Raw genomic sequence first — 22,323 nt, 5'->3', positions numbered from 1 at the left:
ATGCTTTGAGTGCTTAGTCATGCAAGTGGGGTGAGGAGCAGGCTGAACCACGTTTGAACCACTAGGAGTCTCTGTACTCCAACACACAAGATGAGGTTTATGTGGCTTAGTGTGCATTTCCTGTGAGGTCACCCATTGTTGTAAAACTAGCTAACAGTCATCTGTAATAACTTATTGTAAAGTCTGTTTCTGTTGTTCTTAGATACACAAGTTTCGCTCTGTAATAGTTTTCTTGCAGTGTGAGATGGGATATTAGGTTTGGTGCGATGTATTTCAGTAGTTTAGCCTTTTGAGTTGAATTCAATGTAGTTTTTGTTGCAGAATGAAAACACAATTCACTGAGGTCAGAGGGTCAGAAAAATTAGTTTCACTGGAATGGATGAGTTTGTAAAAAAATAGTAATAATAATGATAATAATAATAATGTATACAGCACCTTTCACAATACTGAAGGCTACTGAAAACAAACAAAAAATTCAAACAAACCAAGAACATAAACTAAAAATTGGAATGCTTGCTTGCTCTGTGAACAGGTGGGTTAGGGGTGGGGTATCGCCGGCTTGGAGTTCCTGAGGGTTGGGGGACCACACTAAATGCCCTGTCTCCATTGGTTCTCAGGCTGGTGCTAGGGCGAGATTCCCAGCGTCTGAGGTTCCAGGATGGGCTGTTATTTTATTTATTTAACAAATATATACATTTATTTATATCATTTAACAAAGCTTTTTTAATTGGAATAATCACTTACTGCATATACATGTCTTGGATACAAGTCGACTATAAAAACACAAATACAACTCAAAAGAACATCATTTTTTTGTATTTTAGAAAATCTAAGTTGTTGACACTATGGTGTAGTACAGCAGGTAGAGGTATATATTTGAAAGTACTTAATAAGCTCCAGCCTGCTGGAAATCTAGTCAGAGTCTGCGACAAACCCAGCCAACTCCAGCCAATCAGAGCGCGAGGTGAGGTGAAGGTGGTGAAGGTATATGTTGTGGTGAGGTGCCCCCTTTACACTACACATTGACGAAATCAAGCAAGAACCATGCATGTGAGGGACAGGGCAACACAAACTCATTACAGCTTATATTAACTTGGGCTGTGTTCAGACACAAAACCCAGAATGCCTGTCGGGTTCAGGCTGGGCCCAGTTCATTTTCTCAGCCCAAGTTGCTGTCTTTTCTTTACAACTGATGTCCATTGAAGAGTTTCACCTCCTCCAGCTTGTCATTCTTTAGCAGGCCGACACAGAGGAGCAGGCGGATCAGTCAGACTCCTGGTGTACATGTGTCGGCTCCTGGTGTTTTTATCAGGGGTTTCTCCTGGTGAAGATTGTGTCGTGTTTGACCCCGATCACAAGACAGCAAGTTGTATAATGTGAACTATGCAGCAACCTGCCGACTTTCAGCAAACTTAGTTTAAGACACCTAGTGTCATTTGTTGATATTACATGAAAGTATAAATATATACTTAATCTTCAAATATGATCATGTTAAATCATCCCAGTCTTGCCTCTATCAGGGCACATCTCTTGTTTTGTTTCTGTATCCCGTGTAACTGTGTTTCCTAAGAGGTCTTGGGTTGCACAAACTTCCTAAGATCAATATATAGTTTTTTTTATAACGCCAACTGTAAATAATGCATGTAAAAAGCCCGCTGCCGGGATTAAGTTGGCAGTACGAAAGTGCATTTGGAAACTTTTAAAAAGGGGTTTGAGTCGGTGGCTGTCAGTGTGTGTGCAAGGCAGGGAGAAGCTCTGATGCGTTTTGCGGCTGACAGAATCATGGCTGCCGAGCTGAATAATGTGACAGTAACAAATCTTGCCCTTATAATGGTTGTTATAATACAGTAGCTCTGCTGCTGTAGAGTCTCCAGAGAGCCGCGCACTTTCTGTCTTTTGTTCTAAATGTCTGCATTGCTCTTGCACCTTCTCAGTTGCCCGGATTATCGATCATCGTCTGTGGTTTGACACATTAGCTTCCAGAGATTTTAGGTCAGCATAATCTGATCTTTCTCTTTACTCTGTGCAGGGGCCTCAGAAAAGCATGGATCGGACATATTGAGTAAATGATACTCAGAAAGTAGACAAGCTCCTAGTTTCTTGTTACCTGTGACTTTCAAACAAGGGAAGGAGAAGTCAAGTACAATTACACAACAGATAGCATGTTGTGAGGGACTGATATTGATGGTCCATATTAATCAATTGAAATCATGGCAAGGCACATTTCATTCACAGATGTAGATTCAAGGTTAGAAACAACACAGAGAAAGAAATCAATTTAAAATCAGAGAGCAGATTTTCAAAATCCAAGGAAAAGAGAATAAAAAGAGCAGAATAAAAGAGGTAAACAGATAGAGAGGTAAAAAAAAGAAGAAGGTAAATCTGTATAAACATTTGCCAAATAAGTTAAAAGGAGTAAAATAATACAAATAAATGAAATACAATGATGTAATGACCTTAGCTTTTGTAAAATAGTTTAATTACAGGCACTTGTGAATAGAAATAAATAAATCTGGATTTAAAAGCTGCAGTGGATGGAGCCTTCGGTTCCAGTGCTGTACTGTATAATGAAAGGCTGCTTCTTCATTCCTTTTCCTCTTAATCATTCTAATTTCACATAATCCATGCATCTTTGCTTTGTGCTGATAATTTGTATTATATTTTATTTATAAAAGCACAGTATTGAACCACAGTTGTTTTGGTCATAGTGGCTGTGGTGCTTAATTCATTCTTCATCTAAATGTATTATGTAGCTGACTGATATATAGTTTCTCTTTATTTGCCTTACATGGTTTCATCTACAGGGTTTTTTCCTCTCTAATGCTTCCTGTAGTTACACACCAGTCCAGCTCCAGCTGCAAACAGTATGTGGTTATGACGAGGAAGACTGTGATGAATCTGGGTCATGGACTTTGCCTGGGTAGTCATGTCTCTCCTGATGCGATGACTTCATGACGTAGCTTCCCCATATTCCTGTGTGCATTTGTGTACGTGCACCCACCGTGTCGCTCATGTAGCTTCTCACAAAGGCAACGTGATGCTTTGGTCGAGGAGCGCGGATGCATGTCTGCGGCTTTGTAGTGCAGACGGGGAGACGGAGGAGGAGGAGGAGAGATGGATAAAGTGAGGGAGAGCAGAGCAAGGGAAGGGATGCTGATAAAGAAGGGAGAGCAGGGAAGGAAGTGAAGGACCACCCTTATCAAGCATAGCCGCTCTCAGGGAGCCTACCAAAGGGACCTTCCCACACACACACCATGGTCGACCAGCCAATCAGAGCGCTCACATCCTTGACCCATCCTCCCTCATACAACTGCTCATGCATGGCTCAGTGATGCTGATGTGAGGTGATTCGATAGGAAGCAAGGCTACAAACCTTCCTGGACAGAAAACTGAATCTCGCTGCGTTTTTAAAATACAGGGAGGGGACATACTGGTTAACAATGTCAGTGAGGAATCGTAGATAAAACTGTGGACGTCCTTACAGCCTTGAAAAGGCATTACAGATGACAACTGTTGTCTTTATCACCTTTCTTTGCAACTTTCACTGTCTGAGGGGGTGATATTATTTTTCCTGACTGAATTTGAGTGTGCTGTATGAAGGAGAAGGACCAGGGGGATTTTTTTGTGGCTTGGAGCTGATGACAAACGATGCCGGACAAGTGAGAATCTGACAACGAAACGGCGGGACAGTGATTGAAGAGAGGCCATGAGAGCCAGAAGAGAGGCCAGGATGGTGTCTACCTGTTCACCATGCACAAACATAAGGTCAGGTCTGATTTCCCTTCTCTTTACTTTCCTTTAGCTGTGGTACCTTCTCATCTTGTCACCTCGAGTTTGGTGAGTAAACAAATTAGCTGTCATGCAGACAGGATGGGGTGCATGAAATAACAAATCTTATTTTATCCATAACCTGTATTTACAAGTTAAAGACCCAATGACAGTCTTGCATCCTAGATTATCTTTTTACTACAACATGTGCTAGCACGATTACACACCAGACTACTGGTTACTGGCAGTGCTAATGATGTTTCTACTGACCACATCAAATGATGACCCCGGCAGTGTTCTGCAGCTGTACCCTTTCCTGTTTTGACCCTTTTGGGGAAAACAGATTTTTCTCCCTTACTGTCCACTGTAGGCTTTTTAATGTCAATAAACTTATTTTTAAATTTTTTATTAAATTGATTGAAGGATTTAAGTATTTCAAGATTTAAAGATTCAGGGTGTAAGATTTAGTGGCATCTAGTGGTGAGAGTTCAGATTGCAACCAGCTGAATACCTCCCTTCAACCTCCACTGCCAAGCGGGAAGGAGAACCCGCGGTGGACTTCAGGTAACCCTTCAACATGTAACGTAAAAAAAGAGCTGCTTATTTGGCCTTTCTGGGCTACTGTAGTGGATTCAGTGAAAGACTCCTCATGTAGATATAAAGGGCTCCTTCTAAGGCAATGAATATACAATTGTACAATTGTTAGTTTAAGGTGATAATAAACTAATGAAATAAATTAAGGATATTATATTTCAATTCTGCCAATCAATCACCATAAATCATTCACAGTGGATCTTTAAATCCTAAAATAAATTACTATATATCAGTATTACTGCAATACACCTCACACACACACAAATGTGTGTAGAAAGAATTCTCCGTCTGCCTTCTGGGCCTCCTAAATCTACACTGTGATCTCTGCTCCCCAGGTCCGTTAAGGGCAATTTGGTTAGATTTACTGTGCCTGTCGATGGGGACACAGGGCAGTCTTGGGCAGATTGCTTCAGGTTAACTCTCTGCCATAAATACAGCTGGCAGGTATCACTGTGTCACCTCCACAACAGTATCTCTTCAGCCATTAATTTGGAATGATGGTCATTGAGGATCTTAAGAAGGGAACATACAGACATCTTCATATATATTTATATAATGAGATTCAGTAAGATTTCTTTATATGACAGCTCTTTAAATTCACCAAACAATGATTTTGTTAAACATTTTGTTTGCACTATCATCATGCTGTGACAACCCTCGCTGCAAAAAAGCTGGAGAAGAGAGGTGGTCAATGTATTCATTATCGCCAATATTGATCTGTACTGATATTGATGCATATTGCACCAAAAATGCTGGCTGTTGTCATTGAGTGTGCCGTCATTTTAAAAGAAAAATGTGTTCATGTTCTCACAATTCATCAAGAATATTGTGCTGTTTCTGCCTGATGCTACAACAAAACAGTAATAAAAAACTAATATCGATTTGGACCAACTAAATTAGCTTCTGGAGCCTCTAATATTCACCCATATCATTTTATGAAAATATAAAACACAATAGCTGTGTCTCAATTTAGTGGCCAAATCTAAATACTATCAGCACATCGCCTTCCCCACCAGGGAACAACAAACATTGGACTGCTGCTACACCCCAGTCAGAGACTTTTATAAACCCCTCCCCCACCCTGTATTTTGGCAAAGTAGATCACTGCTCCATCCTGCTGCTGCTCGCATATAAACAGAAACTTAAACAGGGAAAAAGGTTTCCAGGGTCATCCACAAATGGAACACTGAGACTGATGAGACTGCAGCACTGCTTTGAGACAACTGACTGGCAGATGTTTGAGGATACACAGACTCTGTCATGGGTAACATAACTATGTTGTCTCAAAAACTGCCATCTGCACATTGAAATCAGGAGACCCTGTAGCCTACAAAGCAGCCAGTTACAACCTACGCAAGTCCATCAGGGATGCCAAAAGGGACTAAAGGGACAGAGTGGAGTCCAACTCCTGCAGCTCTGCAACAGGTGCATGTGGTCTGGATTACGCGGCATCACAGATGACAAAGGGAGGACCAGGGACATAGTTCAGTCCACTGCATCACTCCGGGACAAGCTCAACACCTTCTACGCACGGCTCAACCCAGTTCCTGCCACACGCCAATGTGTGGATGGGGAGGCTGCCACATCGACCCCAGTAGCTACCGACGTAAGACGGTCCTTCAAAGCGGTCAAAGAAAACCCCGCAAAGAAAAACCCAGGCCGTGCACTCAGGGTGTGCGCTGTTCAACTGGCAGAGGTTTTCACCAACACCTTCAACCTCTTCCCTGAGTCAGTCCTTGGTCCCCACCCTCAAGGCATCTATAATTTTTCCAGTCCCCAAGAAACCAGTGGCCTCCTGCTTAAATGACTACCGCCCTGTCGCACTGACATCAGTCATCATGAAATGCTACTAGCGACTAGTCAAAACCCACATCTGCTCCTCCCTTCCGGACACCTTGGACCATCTTCTTTTGCCTACAGACGATGCCATCGCCTTGGCAACCAACACAACGCTCACCCACCTAAACAAAGGGAAAACATCTCTGAGAATGCTCTTTGTTGATTACAGCTCATCTTTCAACACCATTATTCCCTCAAAACTCGTCTCGGAGCTCATTGTTCTTGGCCTGGAGACCTCCATCTGCAGCTGGATATATGACTTCCTGACAGGCAGGCCCCAGGTGGTGGGAATTGTGGTCACATCTCCCAGCTGATACTAAAGAGGGGCGCACCTCAGGGCTGAGTGCTCAGCCCCATCCTGTATTCCCTCTTCCCCCACGACTGCACAGCCAAGCACAGCTCCAACACCATCATTAAGTTTGCAGACGACACAACCATCCTGGGCTTCATCACAAACAATGACAAGATTTACAGAGAGGAGGTGACGTCACTGACGAGCTGGTGCAAGGCAAACAACCTCTCTCAATGTCAGCAAAACGAAGCAGATGATCGTGGATTACAGATACAGCAGGGAGGTGGACACCCCCCCATCCACATCGAGACAGCAGCTTCATGTCCCTGGGTGTGCATGTCACTGAGGACCTTTCCTGGACACTTAAAACAGACACCACGGTCAAGAAAGCTCGTCAGAAGCTCTTTTTTCCGAGGAGACTGAGGAAATTTGGCATGGAGGCCAGCATCCACACAAACCTCTACCACTGCACCATAGAGAGGTTGCTGACGGGCTGCATCACAGTCTAGTATGGAAACTGTTCCGCTCACAGCCACAAATCAATGCAGAGAGTGGTAGAGACGGCACAATACATCACTAGAAACATTCTCCCAACCATCCAGGACATTTACCACCAGCAGTGTCTGCGAAAGGCACACAACATCATCAAGGACCACAGCCATCCAGTACCAGACCGTCTCATTTTAGTTCGGCCGACGCTGTACACGCAGCCGTTGGAGGATGCAGCAGACGACGGCTGCGTAGACCGGGTCCTCTGCAGGATGCGGCTGCTGATTTGAGAGACAGCTAATGATTTCAACTCATTGCATAAACATATGACTACAGCCCCCATCTTTACGTGCTTTTGCATCCCAGGCGCAGTAAAACAGTGCTGTAAAATGAACGCACTCTTAGGGCCTGATCTAAGATCCCAAATAAAGAGCGCTAAATTGTGTCTGCATTATAACAGATGCAGGTTTGGTTGGTGGGCGTTTTGAGGGTGATCTACTAAACATAGTAGCGTGAATGATAACAGGTGCAAACATGGTAGAGGCAGTTGTATTTAAATTAGTGTTTTGCGTGCGTCACTGGTTTCCACCTCAAGCGAAATTGAATGCCATGGAATTGGAGGTGTTAGTGGAAGAGGCAAACAAAAATGTTGTTGAGCTACAACAGAGACATTTTAATATAACACAATATGGTATCTGTGAGAAAGTAAATGCTATGGGTAAAACAAAAAGAACAACCGATTAAATTAAAAGAAGATGGCAGGACATAAGAAGAAGAACAAAATTTTAAAAAGCTCATAATAAAACCTCGGCAAATAAAACAGGTGGGTGGCCGGTGGACGAGATGCCTCTGACCAATATTGAGCAGCAGGTGCAGTTCACTGTCTGTGGCACGAGCGCTCAGGCGCCACACTCAGGCCATTGTATCTGGTCTGACGGTGGCCATCAGTGCCCTGGCAAGAGGGATCGAAGATGGGCTACAGGCATTGGTGAGGTCTCTCAATACAAGCGGCCCCATTACGGAGCAGCCGGGGAATGGAGAGGGAGGAGAGCGCACCGGAGGTGATGAACGCACTGGAGACAAGCGTAACTTGCGAAAAAGAAAATGTTGGCTAAAAGATAAGATAAAAAGTCCTTTATTAGTCCCGCAATGGGGAAATTTGCAATGTTACAGCAGCAGAAGACATCACATAAGTAGCATGCAGTACTTGTGTGAAGGAATATAAAGAAATAGAAATATACAACAATATATAGAAAAAAATATATAAATGTGAATGTGATTAGACAGTGTACACAGTGTAAAGTGTAAAGAAATATATTATGTGTCAGAATATGTACAGTAAATGGATTGCACATAATGGTTTATATTGCACAGAAATCTTTTACTAATGAGTATAGTACAGTGAATATTGCACAGTTGAGAAGTGTTAAGTGACAGTCCATAGTGGTGGTGCATGTAGTTTTACTTGGAGCAGAGCTGGTTGTAAAGTCTTACTGATGCAGGAAGGAACGACCTGCGATACCTCTCAGACACTTAGGGTGGATCAGTCTGTTGCTGAAGGAGCTGCCCAGTGCTGTGATGGTGTCCTGCAGAGGGTGGGACTGCAGGACCACCACCAAGAGGGAAATAGGAAGACATAATGAACATCAATACTCATTTTTCTTTAGGTTTGAGGTAAATTTTCTGTTCTTTAGTGGCTGTGAATGCTCAGTATTGTTTGGCTGCAGCCATCTGTGAGATACACTGTGCCTATTAGCACCTACCTTTCAAACGTATTAAATATAGATGCAGTCACAATCCCCGCAATTACTTTCAGGCTTTGTAAATCACAATGCGTGTGCTAAACTAAAGTATTTGCATCTACTCCTCCCAATATTTTGCGCACTCGGATAGAAACGCCCGGTATTCTATATTATTAATGCAATCGTTCAAAATAGACAGCGTGTGTGATTCTGCACTCAATCCTCTGTGCGCACCGTTGGTAGATCAGCGTGCATGTTTTTTTGCGAGTGAAATCAAGTTTGCACACGTTTTTACACGTGCAAACCTTTAGTAGATCAGGCCCTTATAGCACAATCTTGCACTACCTCGAGCTCCTCAAACACTGGTGCCATCTTATTATTGGAGTATTAGTTTCACTTGGAATTTGAGGTCTGGGAGATAAAGATCCATTCAATTCGGTAATTTGGAGCATTAACAGTATTAGTACGAAGGCGAGGCAGCTAAAATGTCTTTTTCGGTTTTTCACATCAGCCCATACTGCATCCACCTGTCTGGCCAAGTGTCTGCATTCAGCAGTCCTCCACTGCTGACTAATCACAGGGCGTCTTGTGTAATTCACATATGTTCATCAGCAAATCAATCCCGCTGATCACCCTAAACGTCTGCAGTTCTGCCCCAGCAAGCCAACAGTTAATGCAGTTACTTTTTCTGCAAATAAGTACTCTCATCCAGATGCATGTCTACAGGGATGAACCTTGAATATGTTGTAGGTGCAGATCCATCCGTCACGTAAAAAAATGATTGGCATCATTGTTTTATGCTGAACACTGCAGGGGTGTCGCTATGCAGAGCTGTTGAGAATTAACACTGAACCCAATTGAAAGGCAATTCTCAGCACCAGCTTGCCTATCTCTAACAAATCCTTTAATTGGAGTGGGTTGTATTCAGGTTTCATAAATAAAGAGTTGTAATCTACAATCTGTCTCCTCTAACTTACCTCCTTCCATCTCAGACATGATTGATTTTGCCTCTAGCTGCTCTGCAGGGGCCGCAGATTATTCTTACTAAGGGCTTTCTCTGTTCTTCTGCATCTTACACTTGTGATAGAGCAGTGCGTCCAGGGTCAATGCTACACATCAGTTTTCTAGCTTCTCATCATGAATAACGAAGACACCGTGCATTTATTTTTCCTCCTTCTGGCGGCAACATGCAGCGGCATTTACCCTTTTATACATTTATTTCCTTTAGTGTCAACGGGAAACACCTCAGTCCGTCAGCTTCTCCGAGTGATTAAACTTGATACAGGCGTAAGATCTGAAGAAGGTGCTGCACAGGGCCTGAGAGAGTGAGGGGAGTAAAGGAATGGGAAGAAATTGCTCTGACTGGAGAGGGAAATGTATTATCAGGTGCCACAGGGAAAAAAATGAATTGATTGAGTAGATGGGGGAGTGGTTGAGGGCCTGTGATCACAGTGATTCATGGTGCATGTGGGCGCTGTGTATTGAGTCACTGGCAGCGGCAGCGACTCAGGCAAAGGACTGCTTTGCTTCATACATGCACACACAAACATGCAAATGCAAGCGTAATTGTAATTTTGTCATAAATGTTGCTCTCAAACAAGAATTATTTGGATTGGAATAAATACAAACAGCAAATATCAGAATATATTAACAACTAATAACCATGCAGAGATGACCAATAGTGTTGCTCTTTAACGCAAAGTAGGCAAATATAATCTGAACCAGCATCATGACAGACAAAATAAAAGCTTCTGACCTTTTGTGAGGACCAGCGATCGCAGAGACTACAACTATTATATAATTATTTATATTACGATAATCTTTTTTCCTTGTTTTTCTGTTTTTCTTTTTTTTGACGAGATTTCTCATAGCCAGACATGCCTCAGTTCTCGTGCATATTAGTGATAATCAGCTGTCATCAGGGCAATCACTTCATGAAAAATAAAGCCGAGATTCTACCCAAACCTCTCATGTACTCTTCTCTACCTTCACCGATAGGCCAAGCAAAAGAAGTGGAAGAAACTGATATGGAAACCTCAAAGGTAGGAAATAACTCATCCACCAAAAGACACTCCACACATGAGCTGTGCTGATGTTACTATATGGCAGCTCAGATGTGCTTCATGTCATCAAAGCAAAGATAAATAATAGGTTGTGGCACATTGTACCATCCTCCATCCTCCGCTTGTACTTCTCATAGACCATATGTATTTAGTCAAACTTCCTAGTTATCATTAGACAGACATAAAAAGCCATGCAGGTGATGCATTATGTCTCAGAGGCAGCTGTTCCACTATGCCGTGCTGTATTATACATCCCACAAGTGCACCTATAGCTCCCCTCCACTTGTTCTGGTCCTCAAATTTCACTGCCTGTGAGATCAAGGAACCGAACTGCTGTAGCGTAATTTACTGATACACTGTCAGCATTGGTCCTCTGCAGGAGCACCGCAGCTTATGAGACATTACAGTCATTTTAGCTCTAATCTGTATAGTCTTGAATATAAGTAACTTTGCTGTAACGTTAAGACTGTGAAGTTTTACTTGTCCTTTGAGAACATTTGTTATCTGTGGCTCAGGAGGAGCTTTGAGAATAACAGAAAGTAAAACTGTTGCCAATGTTTTGCTTGACACATACTCAGGACAAGATGTCAGACATCTCGGCTTCTTTATTTGTCTTATGATGACTTTATGGGACTTATATAAGTTATAGTCTAATCCAATTAATACTGTAAAATACAGAAACAGATTAGTGACATAATTTACAGTAGTTGAATTTCTAGACACCAACGTGTAATTTGTGTATTTGTAATTTTCTACCATTGCTACACAGATTTGAAGGTTTACCGATTTATCGATTTGCTGATAAAAATCAGCCGATATGAACCTGTCACAGACATATACACCAATATGAAAACTTTTAATTTACAGAATGAACCATGCAGAAAAGATGAGTACATATGTTTACATTTACATTTTCATAATTCAAGTGTTATATATATATTTTTGTGTTTGTGTTTCCTTTCTTCATAGTTATTTACAATAACTGTTGATGATTAAACTGTAATATATACATTTTTTGGTCAAAAGGGTTTGATCATGACATCTTAGGAATCATTGAGAATAAAAAAAAAAAAAATTCCAAATAAAAAATCCAAATATGCTGGCTCTGGTTCAGATGTGCATGTCCATACTGTTAATTCCAGACTTATCACAAACCTGCACACAACCTGTTGGACTGATGATGAGTTACATAAGACAGAATTTGATGTCTTGGGGACACCAGAGGACGATCTCCTCCTCTGTAATATTTGACCTTGTTGATGTTATCCAGGGTTTCTGGTTCAATACAACGTGGTCGCTGTATGTGGGGGGGAAAAGCAGCGGGTCCTCATTCATGACATTAGCTTTGCAGATTTCATTTGTAAGTCTCAGGCCTTGCTGGGTGATTGTTGCTTTGTCACTATGAGTGACGTGGATCATTTGTGAGGCTTAAAATAACTCGAGAGCCGTCCTTGAAGGCCTTGTACGTGTGGTAATGGCATAGCAACCCAACCACTGGTAAGCAAATGAAAAAAATCTGTGTGTGCGTGTGCGTGTGCGTGCGTGTGTGGGGCTTAGCATCATGTTTCCCAGGCTGCATCTGTATGTCTGACTCAAAACAGCAGGCAAGGTCCACATGTGGCCCTGAAGCAGCAGGCTGGACCGCTCTCAGCTCTGATGATGGCAGGGTCGTCTCTGTGGCAACAGCCCTGAGTGACTAGATGGACGTTTTTTCCTGGGAGGGGTCAGTCAATATCTCTCCACCCACTGCCTTCTCTCATCACTGCTCTCTGCAGCCAGACTCCTTTTAACATAAAAGTAGCTTTCCTCACTCCACCTTCAAGCCTTTGCTGTATGCAGTTCAGAGACGCTGAAAATCTCACTGAGGAGATGAGTTATAAAGCTTATGAACATGGATACCTTTTAGACAGCATCATCCCTGCAGTCGCTGCATGTGTTTTTAAGAAACTCTCCTGTTTGAATAAAGGTTGAACAAAGTCTCCTCGGAGGATACAGCGTGAGGACACAGATGGGGTTATTGTTTCACCTGCAGAGATTTGTGTTCAAGCGTTACAAACAGCGAACAAGCCCCTGAGCGACAGCACATCTGACCATGATGTCTCCCTAGTCACAGTGTCCTACGGTCTCGTGGAGCTATTTTATAACTGTGTGATGACTGAGTTGCCAATGTGCAGTTACGTAATTAGCTCATTAATGGCTCACAATTATATTTGAGGGAGAAATTTATGCTGTTGAACATGCGATTGACAAATCACATGACAGTGACAAAAAGATGCTCAGGAAAACATGCTGTAAAATCATAGTTTATCCAACTTAAAATCTTAATTGGATTTGTGCATATTTCAGATAATACTTTATAATGGAAACAATCAAATTCCACTGTGGACATTAATGGGTTAGAATCATAGACTGTTTGTTAAGATGGACGACCTGACTGCTCCCCAAAAGTGAAGCCAAAGCGTCTCGGTTGCTGCTTGGTGGCTGGCTGCAGTACAAATCATAATCCCCCTCCCCCTAGTTATCTAATGGGACATGGGCCAAACTAAAAGGTCAGAGTACACTTCAAATAAATTGTCAAATAAAATAATATATTATCTCACTTAGGTATGAAGTGCTTATTCTTTCAGTTAGTTGGCTTTAAAGGAGTTATTTGGTGTTATAAAAATGAGGTTAAACATCATGGCTGACAGCTGAGACTGACTCGTGTCTATTGAAGGGACCTCGCTGCCGCTCCTCAATCCCCTCCCGATCCCATCTAGAGGATATCTTAGCTTTGTTTCTGGATAGTGAGAGGAAGTGGGGATGTGTGATCTTTATATACAGCCTATGAACTGTAGCAATTCAAAATAATGGGGGTCAATGTCACTATCATTGAAAGTTTTTTAGGTAATAATAGCCAATGACTAAAACATGGGTCTGGAAATCCTCATTCTACTTTTTAGTGGCAGTCTTCCACAAATTAAGCAGCATATGCAAACTGTCACAACGTCTGAACCATCGTCACTCACATGGACAGGTATTGATCCATTTTTTGCTACATTTTCTTATTCTTTTATGAACTTTCATAAAGAAACCGCTAATAGATGGAGGGATTTTCAAAAAGGTTCATGTCAATGAGTGCAAAACTCTTTGACATTTCTGACCCTTACACACAGCGGTGTCAGCGGTGCAGTGATACAGCAGCAGCTAAAGTGTATAACACACACTCGTGGATGTGGACTAGATCTGGAGAGATCAGCGTAACCTTATCTATCTGTGTCATGACATCATTTTTCTGTACAGAGCTGCTGTGTATTTGAGGAGCTCGAGGTCACTGATGATAGTTACTGCTCCACTTTAGGCAAAGAGATCTTGTGCCTTTTTCGCTGGTAGCCAATAGAGATATGCTGATAATTGAAGTATTATTATGCATTAAGAGAGAATTTATGTGATGTGACACCAATGCAAACATTATAATTAATGGATTCTCATTAGAGCAGAGCCTTGTTTTTAAACTAACAAATGTAAACTAATGACATGTATTATGTCAGGATTTCTGGTGTCAAATGAACGTTTCCCACCTCCTGACTTTTAAAATACTAGTCAATTAACAGCCTAATAAATGTTGCCCTCTAGCTTCAAGTCATACAGCTACTGCTAGTCAATATAGTCAATGAATCTTTAGTGTGTCATGGTGTAGTATAGTGTAGAGAAACCGATTGGAGGTTTAACCACTGCATCAAGCTTTTTATTCTTTTACACTCAATTTTCTTTATTTTACTATATGACAAATGCCACCGGGGTCTCCCCACAACAACCAGAGACGAACCATTCACTCTTCAGCATTTTATTTCCTTCACCACACACGTGAGCAAACATAAATTCACACAACTCAACTTAAGTTGTCTGACAAATAACCTTTACAGGTTTCTCGGCTCGGCTCAGCTCAGCTCTGTGTCTGTGTCCTCGCCAGTCCTCCCTGTGTGTCTCTATGTCCCCGGGTCTCTGTGTCCTCTCCAGTCCTCCATGTGTGTCTCTGTGTCCCCATGTCTCTGTGTCCTCTCCAGTCCTCCGTGTGTGTCTCTGTGTCCCCGGGTCTCTGTGTGTGTCTCTGTGTCCCCGGGTCTCTGTGTCCTCTCCAGTCCTCCGTGTGTGTCTCTGTGTCCCCGGGTCTCTGTGTCCTCTCCAGTCCTACGTGTGTGTCTCTGTGTCCCCAGGTCTCTGTGTCCTCTCCAGTCCTCCGTGTGTGTCTCTGTGTCCCCGGGTCTCTGTGTCCTCTCCAGTCCTCCGTGTGTGTCTGTGTGTCCCCGGGTCTCTGTGTCCTCTCCAGTCCTCCGTGTGTGTCTCTGTGTCCCCGGGTCTCTGTGTCCTCTCCAGTCCTCCGTGTGTGTCTCTGTGTCCCCGGGTCTCTGTGTCTCTCTCTGGCAGCACTGCTGCTGCCTTTTGAACCAGAGGATCAATCAGCCAACAGCCCTTACAGAGTTATCCTCTGGTGCAGGTGGAGGTGCTCTCTGAGCCATCTCCATGCCCACAGTTACATTTTTGACTAATCTGACATTACTACATTTTGCCAGTTTCAGGGCTCAATATTTTGTGAGAAGAGCCTTTCGTAAATGGCCACAAATGTAGCTTTAATACAAAGCTTTGGTTTATAGTGTGGGATGCTCCAATCTGGCCTTTTCTTTCCTGAAACCATTTTCATCACATAAATATTTTCTATCCAGCTAAAAATCAGATTTCCTGCAATTTACTGGGGTTTATAATTGCTACTGATTGTGGAAGACACTGGTTGTTACTGTTTGCATTTTATATATATTTAATTGTATGTTATTGCTTTTCACTTACTGCTCTTGTACTTTAGGTTTCCGTCTTAATATTTCTCCTCGAACTACAGTACATGCTGCATAATAAGCATTATTTTTCCCCCCATTTTTCTACTTAACACCAAAGCAAATTCCCTATGCTGAAAGGCTACCTGGCTACCTAATAAATCTGATTCTTTACGCTACTCAGGTGTAGGTGATCGTTGTCTCACAAACCTAAACCTACTGTTCAGGTTAATAGAGGTAATCCCAAACTCCATTTTCCTCTACCACCTCTCTCTTCCTCTCTTCTCCTCCTCCCCCTTGTTCTGCTTTGTTTTGTAATTATGGGCATATGTGTGTTTGAGGAGAAACTTGGGTCTATTTTCATCCTGCTTGCTGCAGCAGAAACAGGAAATGGGCTTTCCTTTTTTTAAGTGAGTGCTTTAATGTCAGCACGTGCTTGACTTTGTTCTTTTATTCACGACACACGTGGCAGGCCCCATCTGCATCTTACTTCAACGCTTTTTTGGGGTGGACCTGATATTGAACATGATATCGCAGCGTTTGTTTGTTTTTTCGTTATCAATCACGTGTCATTCATCATCACTGCCATGATTCTTTCACTCTCCCTCTCAGCCCTGCTTTTATGTTTTAGGCAGTGTTGGCTGTCTGTGTGGTGTCTGTTCCCCTCAGTGGGTCGTTCGCTGCCGGTGTGTTTTCTGCCTAACATTAGATTCCCTCCTTCTGAGCTGAGTTTCTGTTGTGCATCGCTGTCCCCTCTTTGCATCTATTAAGACTTTTACAATGTTTTCATTTGAGACGTTTCCTGGCTTATCTGTCGCCATGTGACAATGAATCAGTCATGTAAGCTTGTACTACGACTCCATCTAGCTAATCCGCACCTCCTTCTGATTGAAAAACACCTTGTAGGCTACTTGCAATTCTTCCTTTTTGTATTTAATTAAAGTAGTGCAGTGTCAGTTCTAAACCTGTCTGTTAGTAATCTTCTGTTTGTGTAGCCTGTGTTAATGCTCTATGGCTACTTCAGAATTATTCCTTGACATGAGTCCTCGTCAAACGGTTCAACAATATACTGTCACTTTTTATTGTTTGTATGATGGACGTTGTGTGCAGAGCTTTTTATAAACAGTCCATGGTGCAGAGTGAAGTTAGAAAACTTTGTGTTCATCCATCCTGATTTATTTGAAATGAGGATTTAATTTTTCATAAAATGAAACTGAATTTGCCTTATTACAGTTCACGTGTGTGGCTTATAGAAATTTGATTGATTTACCTAACTGCTGATATTTTTACTTACATTGCATGTTGGCTATTTCAGAGGTCTGTTAAGCAATCGGAACAATCTTCAAACTCCAGTTCACAACTTTTCAAAATGACTGCTTTGTAATTTAGTTTGATATAAAAAAACTAAAACAAAAGAAAACAAACATTTTGCTTTTAGTTTGAATAGTAATTGCCAAACAGGGAGTGAATCATGTTGCCATGACAGAGATCAGCACCTGTGCTGTTTGTCTTTGTCTGTGTGTCAGTCCGATATGATGAAATAAAAACTCTTATAACAATCTTGCTATGATTTTGACCGAGTTGCCGACCACTGCTGTAGTTTATCCAAGGACGTAGGAGAAGACATGTTGAACCACAGACTGAAGGCACACTGCCTGTCTGTTTCTTCATTTGGACTTTCCCAGGCTATTAACAATACACATGCATGTTCACAAATATGTGCTCCACATGCAGACAGACAGTAGAAAGACGATTGTGGAATTAGTAGGTTGATGAAAGTTAGATTTAAGTGGATCAGACGCTTACTCATTTTATCCCCATTTTTGCTTCTGTTTTGCTCCATTTTAATGCTCCGCATCCATGTGTGCACACTGTATATGCCTGTGTTTGCATTAATGCATTCTTCCCACTGTGGTCTTGAGAGCATTAGATTATCCAACATGGTCAATTCAATAAATAAACAACCAGTGAGTCACGTGATCACCCATTTTCCCCTCTCTGGTCAGAAAGTGGAGATCAATCCATCGGGGTTTATCCATGTTGAAGGAAAACAGTACGAGCGTAATCCACCGAGTGTTATGGATTGAGGAACAGCCCCACCCATGAGCTCAACACCCAATCCCACAAAGCAGTGTAGAGGGATTAATCCAGATTATCTGCCAGTGCTATTCTCAGAAATAAATGAAAAATCTCTGGACCAGATTAAGGATCAGTGAATGCTTAAAAAAAGAAGCTGATGCTGAAATTATTACTGTTGTTTTAGTCACTTAATGATCAATACATAGAAGTCCCTTGATGATGAGTTTGGACATATATATTTTTTTAATTGACCTTTTTATAGTAAACAATAAAAATAAAAAAAACAGAGAATCAGGTTTTCTTTGGCATGTTTTCAGGAAAAGATTTGATTGAGAGTAAATTTGTTTCTTTCTCTCTCTCTTTTTTTGCCTGATTTCAGTGGGAACACCTTTTAGCACTATGTCAAAATGGCAGCAGTCCTGACCCTGGTGTGGTCAGCAGGTGGCGTCAGTGAGAGGAAACGTCTCACTGACTGTCTGACTCTTCTGTGGAGGAGCTGTCCGTTCAGCACCACTGTGTTTACCGCGTCAACCTCATCAGGCTAAACAAAGCACAGAGAGACAAACCACCAGCACACACAGAGAGAAGAAAGACAGATGTAGGAAATAATAAATGAATTAGGACAGACTTGTTGAGGTCTTAGTATGAGAGACATTTCACTTTTGCATTTGGGTGTAAAATACCAAATTTTCAGTCACTATTTTTGACAGAGGGCAGCATTGTGGTGCAGTTGTTATGTCTGCCAACTGTTTGCATGTTCTTCCCGTGCCTGCGTGGGTTTTTTCTGGGTACCCCTGTCTCCTCCCACATTCTAAAAACATGCATTTTAGATTAATCAGAGACTCTAAATTTGCCCCTATGAAATTAAAGTGAGCATAGTTGTTTATCTCAGTTTGTTGGCCCTGTGATACGCTGCGACTTGTCTGGTACCTGTGTACCCTGCCTCTCGAGTATTGTCAGGTGCGATTGGCTCCAGCCACTTCCCCCACAACCCTCTTCGATTAAGTGGTATAGATTATGAATGGAATTTTGACAGATATCACCAAGGTACTTGAAAAATCAAACATTGTATGACCCATCCTGTCTGCTTTGATACATTAATTAAATAAAGTAATACAGTATTGACAAAATTTAAACATGCATGCATTGACACTTTAACGGAACTCTATGGCCTTCCTGCATGTTTCCAGTCATGTATAAGGTGACACTGTTAAGGTGCGTCATGGCTGCAGGTATTGTTTTGTGTTTTTTTCCCATAAAATTCTCAGTTCACCTCTATTAGACGCCTTAATGTCCCCTTGCTTGACTGACGCTCAGGCTACAGCACTCACTGCCTCACCCTGGAAAGGGATTACTGCACTTTCATATGTGTGCCTTTTTGCCTACCCTCACCTTTCTCTCCCCACAGTCCAACCGCATTCACACCAGCCTAGAGAGACAATGGTAGCTAACATAGAGAGAGAGAGCGTGTGTGTGTGTGTGTGTGTGTGTGTGTGTGTGTGTGTGTGTGTGTGTGTGTGTGTGTGTGTGTGTGTGTGTGTGTGTGTGTGTGTGTGTGTGTGTGTGTGTGTGTGTGTGTGTGTGTGTGTCCTCCTGTCTTTGTATAGAATCATAATAAAATTATAATTTGGGAAAAAAGTGTGCAGTTGTCATGGGGCAGTCTCTGGAGAATGTGAATGCATAATCTATATTATCGATTGTCTGTCTAATAATTCTCAGAAATCCATGTCTGTCTGTCTGTCTGTCTGTCTGTCTGTCTGTCTGTCTGTCTGTCTGTATGTGGACTGCATATCTGGAGAACCTTTCATGTTGTCAGATTCACACTTGTGAATTGTTAAGAAAGTGCACTGTTGAATTTGGTGCAATTTCGACACGCGAAGCATTCAGTATTAATAAACAGGTGACAAGTGCTTTAACAGCTTCAGGGGGAAAAAGCTGCGACCAGCGTCACCACAGGCCTAACAAACAGACAGGATTAGAACAGACACTGGACTAGTGTCATGAACAAGAGCAGGCGACACATCACAACACTGAGGTGGTTCACTGATCTCAGTTCTAAACCATGTCCTGAATCCGACATGGGGCCCTAATCTCTGTGACGCAAATCTATATCCTCCCAGAATAATATCTTACAGCACTACCTGCTTTCCATTATCTTTTCTGGTTTCTCGCCGTCTCTCCACCAGTCAGCACTCTCTCTCTCCTGGCACCATCCTCATCTGATAAAGCAGAGGGAGTGAATGAAGCTCAGTGACTCAGCAGGCAAAGCTCACTAACTATAATAACAACAACATTATATTGTTGTTACACCATTACTGGTTACTCTGTGCTTTACTGTATGTTGCCTTTATACAACAAGTATAATCAAATAACAAAAGAGAATCAATTGATGAGAAACAGAATCTGGCCAACCAGACTCTCACTTCTTATTGACGTTGGACCTAGGTTTCCATTAGCCTTTGTATTAGCCACCCTCTAATGAGGTGTAATTTGCGTGCAGTGCTTTAAGAAGATTAAATGAGAAGAATGTGCTGCACCCTGACCTGGTGGCTGTGGTCGAGTCAGCCGATGTTTTTGATGACAGCTCCTTTTCAAGTGATCAGTCGGTTGCTCTCTGACCTCCACAGGTCGAGATCAGTTTGCAGGGTTGATTCATTTGGGGGGGGGCGGGGGGAGTTTCTGAGCCCCTTGCAGGTCTGTAATAAACATGACCAATCATTTGATTTGGTCCAAATGATTCCTGGCCTACCTGTCTGTCACGAACCAACCTGCCAGCCTGTGCTCACCCTTCCTGTGCTCTAACTGCACATGACTGGAGTCTACAGCTGGAGAGTCGTACACCGGCAATGACGATAGCCAGAAGTTAGCAAACGAGACACGTAAAAGTTGTCTGCTAGCAGTTGTCAGGCAGCATCCATTTGTTTTGGGGTATCGTTTTGACCAGAGGGTTCTTTCCTCGTTCCTTTTTTTTTCAATGTGTAGCCTTCTCTAACTAGTTTCTCCAGGATAACCAACCATTGCTTTAATGCTGTTACACCTGTTAAGGTTTCCATTGTTACGCAGCATATAAATGATGATAACTGATTATGTTGATGATGGTGGCAGGTTGGTAATTTTTGCGGCAAATAAGATCTTAAGTTACACAGAGAAGTAAACAGAAGCAGGCATCCCTTTTTAGCCATTGAACCCAGACTTCGACGGCTACAATGATGATATTTTACAGATTGTTAGAACATTTTTTAATATTTTAGTCTCTTTTCCTGAGTCAGAATTTAGAAATCTAAAGTTCAAGCCGGCTGTTCTGGTCAATTAGACGAATGAGAAAAATCAACAAATATCCCAGGTTAGATTCAAACTCTTGACGTTGAGTCAGTATGATGATCATTTGATTCATCATGTGTGCAAAACACGTACACAGAACACAGCTATAAACACAGGGAGTACCCCAGCACACTCAGTTCATTAAGAGATTAACAGAGAGAGCTGCTGACACTGATCAAGCCTGGAGTCCAATACGAGAGGGAAGAATTGTAGCAGGTCCCCCCCACCACTTAATACCCTTCTCATCCATAGTGTGGTAGTTAGAGGTGGGGGTTGGGGGTCATTGCACAGACTATGTTATAGCCAGGGGCTAGCATCCTGCTCTATTCCTCCCCTGTGGGCCAGCTATAGGCTTATCATAGAGAGAAATAGGGAAATAGAGCCATCGAGGGAAGAGGGCAGAGAGAACAGGAGGGAGGGAGGGAGAGAGGGAGGGAGGAGGGTAGAAATCCTGCGCCTGCTCACTGTGAGCGCAGCAAGTGCAGCTTTCATCCGCAGCAGAGGACTGAGGGAGAGACGGAGGGAGTTTGAGCGAGCCAACGGACGCTTTCAGGCACAGTGTTTGAAAGAGACTGATGGGAAAGACACAGAGTTAGACCGGAGCTGTTGCCAGACATGCTGTCATTCATTTGCAATCGCTAGTCGGTCTCCTTCTGCTGCGTGCTGCAGTTTGCTCTGTGAAGATTGCAGTGCAGGTCACCTCCTTCTCTTTTGGGAAAGCTGAAGATCCCCCAGGGAGGTGTGAATTTCTGGCACATGTGTTTAGCACTGCGGCACATTGTCACAAGCAAAAGAATGTAGCGGAAAAAGATAGAGGCAGAGCTGAGGACCATCCTACCGGACTTGGGTCCCCCAGACCATCCATCCATCGGTCTCTGCATCGTCCTCTCCTCCCTCCTTCCCTCCGTCGTGCATCCCTCCTGCTCTGTGCATGGGAGGTGAGGGCTCGGCAGGCTGTCAGTCAGCATGCGGCGGTGTGAACGGGCAGCCCAGTGCCCACAACATGCTATGGACGTCAGACACTCCTCGCTGTACTAATGAAAGGCTTCAAGCTCGCCTGGTAAGGCTAAAACACTGAGCAGAGAGTGTATGCTTCTGCTGCTATATTCAATATACATTTGTCTGTAGCTTTATGGCCATCATGTATGAACAGCACCACTGACATATGTCATTTCCTTCTCTGCAAGGTTGTGTGGAACCTCACATTTTTAAAAGATCATAATATATTCATGTTCATCTCTCCATCCTAACCGGTGCATTTCTGTATGGTAATGTAAATCTCTCAAAAATCTACCATGCATGTAATGGAGGCTAGATCAGGACACCAC

General features: G+C 42.6%; 1 protein-coding gene across 14 annotated transcripts in view; it reads left to right on the top strand.

Moving 5' to 3' along the window:
- gramd1bb (GRAM domain containing 1Bb) overlaps positions 1-22,323 on the top strand; it is a 97,702-nt gene that overhangs the window by 25,298 nt on the left and 50,081 nt on the right. Inside the window, exons 1-2 of one of the 14 annotated variants that reach the window (XM_035153641.2) lie at positions 2,711-3,765; positions 10,723-10,766. The exons of 12 other annotated variants lie outside the window; for them this stretch is intronic. In XM_035153641.2, coding sequence (XP_035009532.1) covers positions 3,751-3,765; positions 10,723-10,766 — 59 coding nt within the window. In that variant the 5' untranslated portion in view covers positions 2,711-3,750. Of the gene's footprint in view, positions 1-2,710; positions 3,766-10,722; positions 10,767-21,476; positions 22,056-22,323 lie in introns of those variants that run through there. One more of the 14 variants, XM_035153643.1, reaches the window with a different exon arrangement.

This window comes from Hippoglossus stenolepis, chromosome 4 (assembly GCF_022539355.2).
Source record: "Hippoglossus stenolepis isolate QCI-W04-F060 chromosome 4, HSTE1.2, whole genome shotgun sequence".
Classification (NCBI taxonomy): Eukaryota; Metazoa; Chordata; class Actinopteri; order Pleuronectiformes; family Pleuronectidae; genus Hippoglossus; species Hippoglossus stenolepis.
This window is presented reverse-complemented; position numbering and strand designations above follow the sequence as displayed.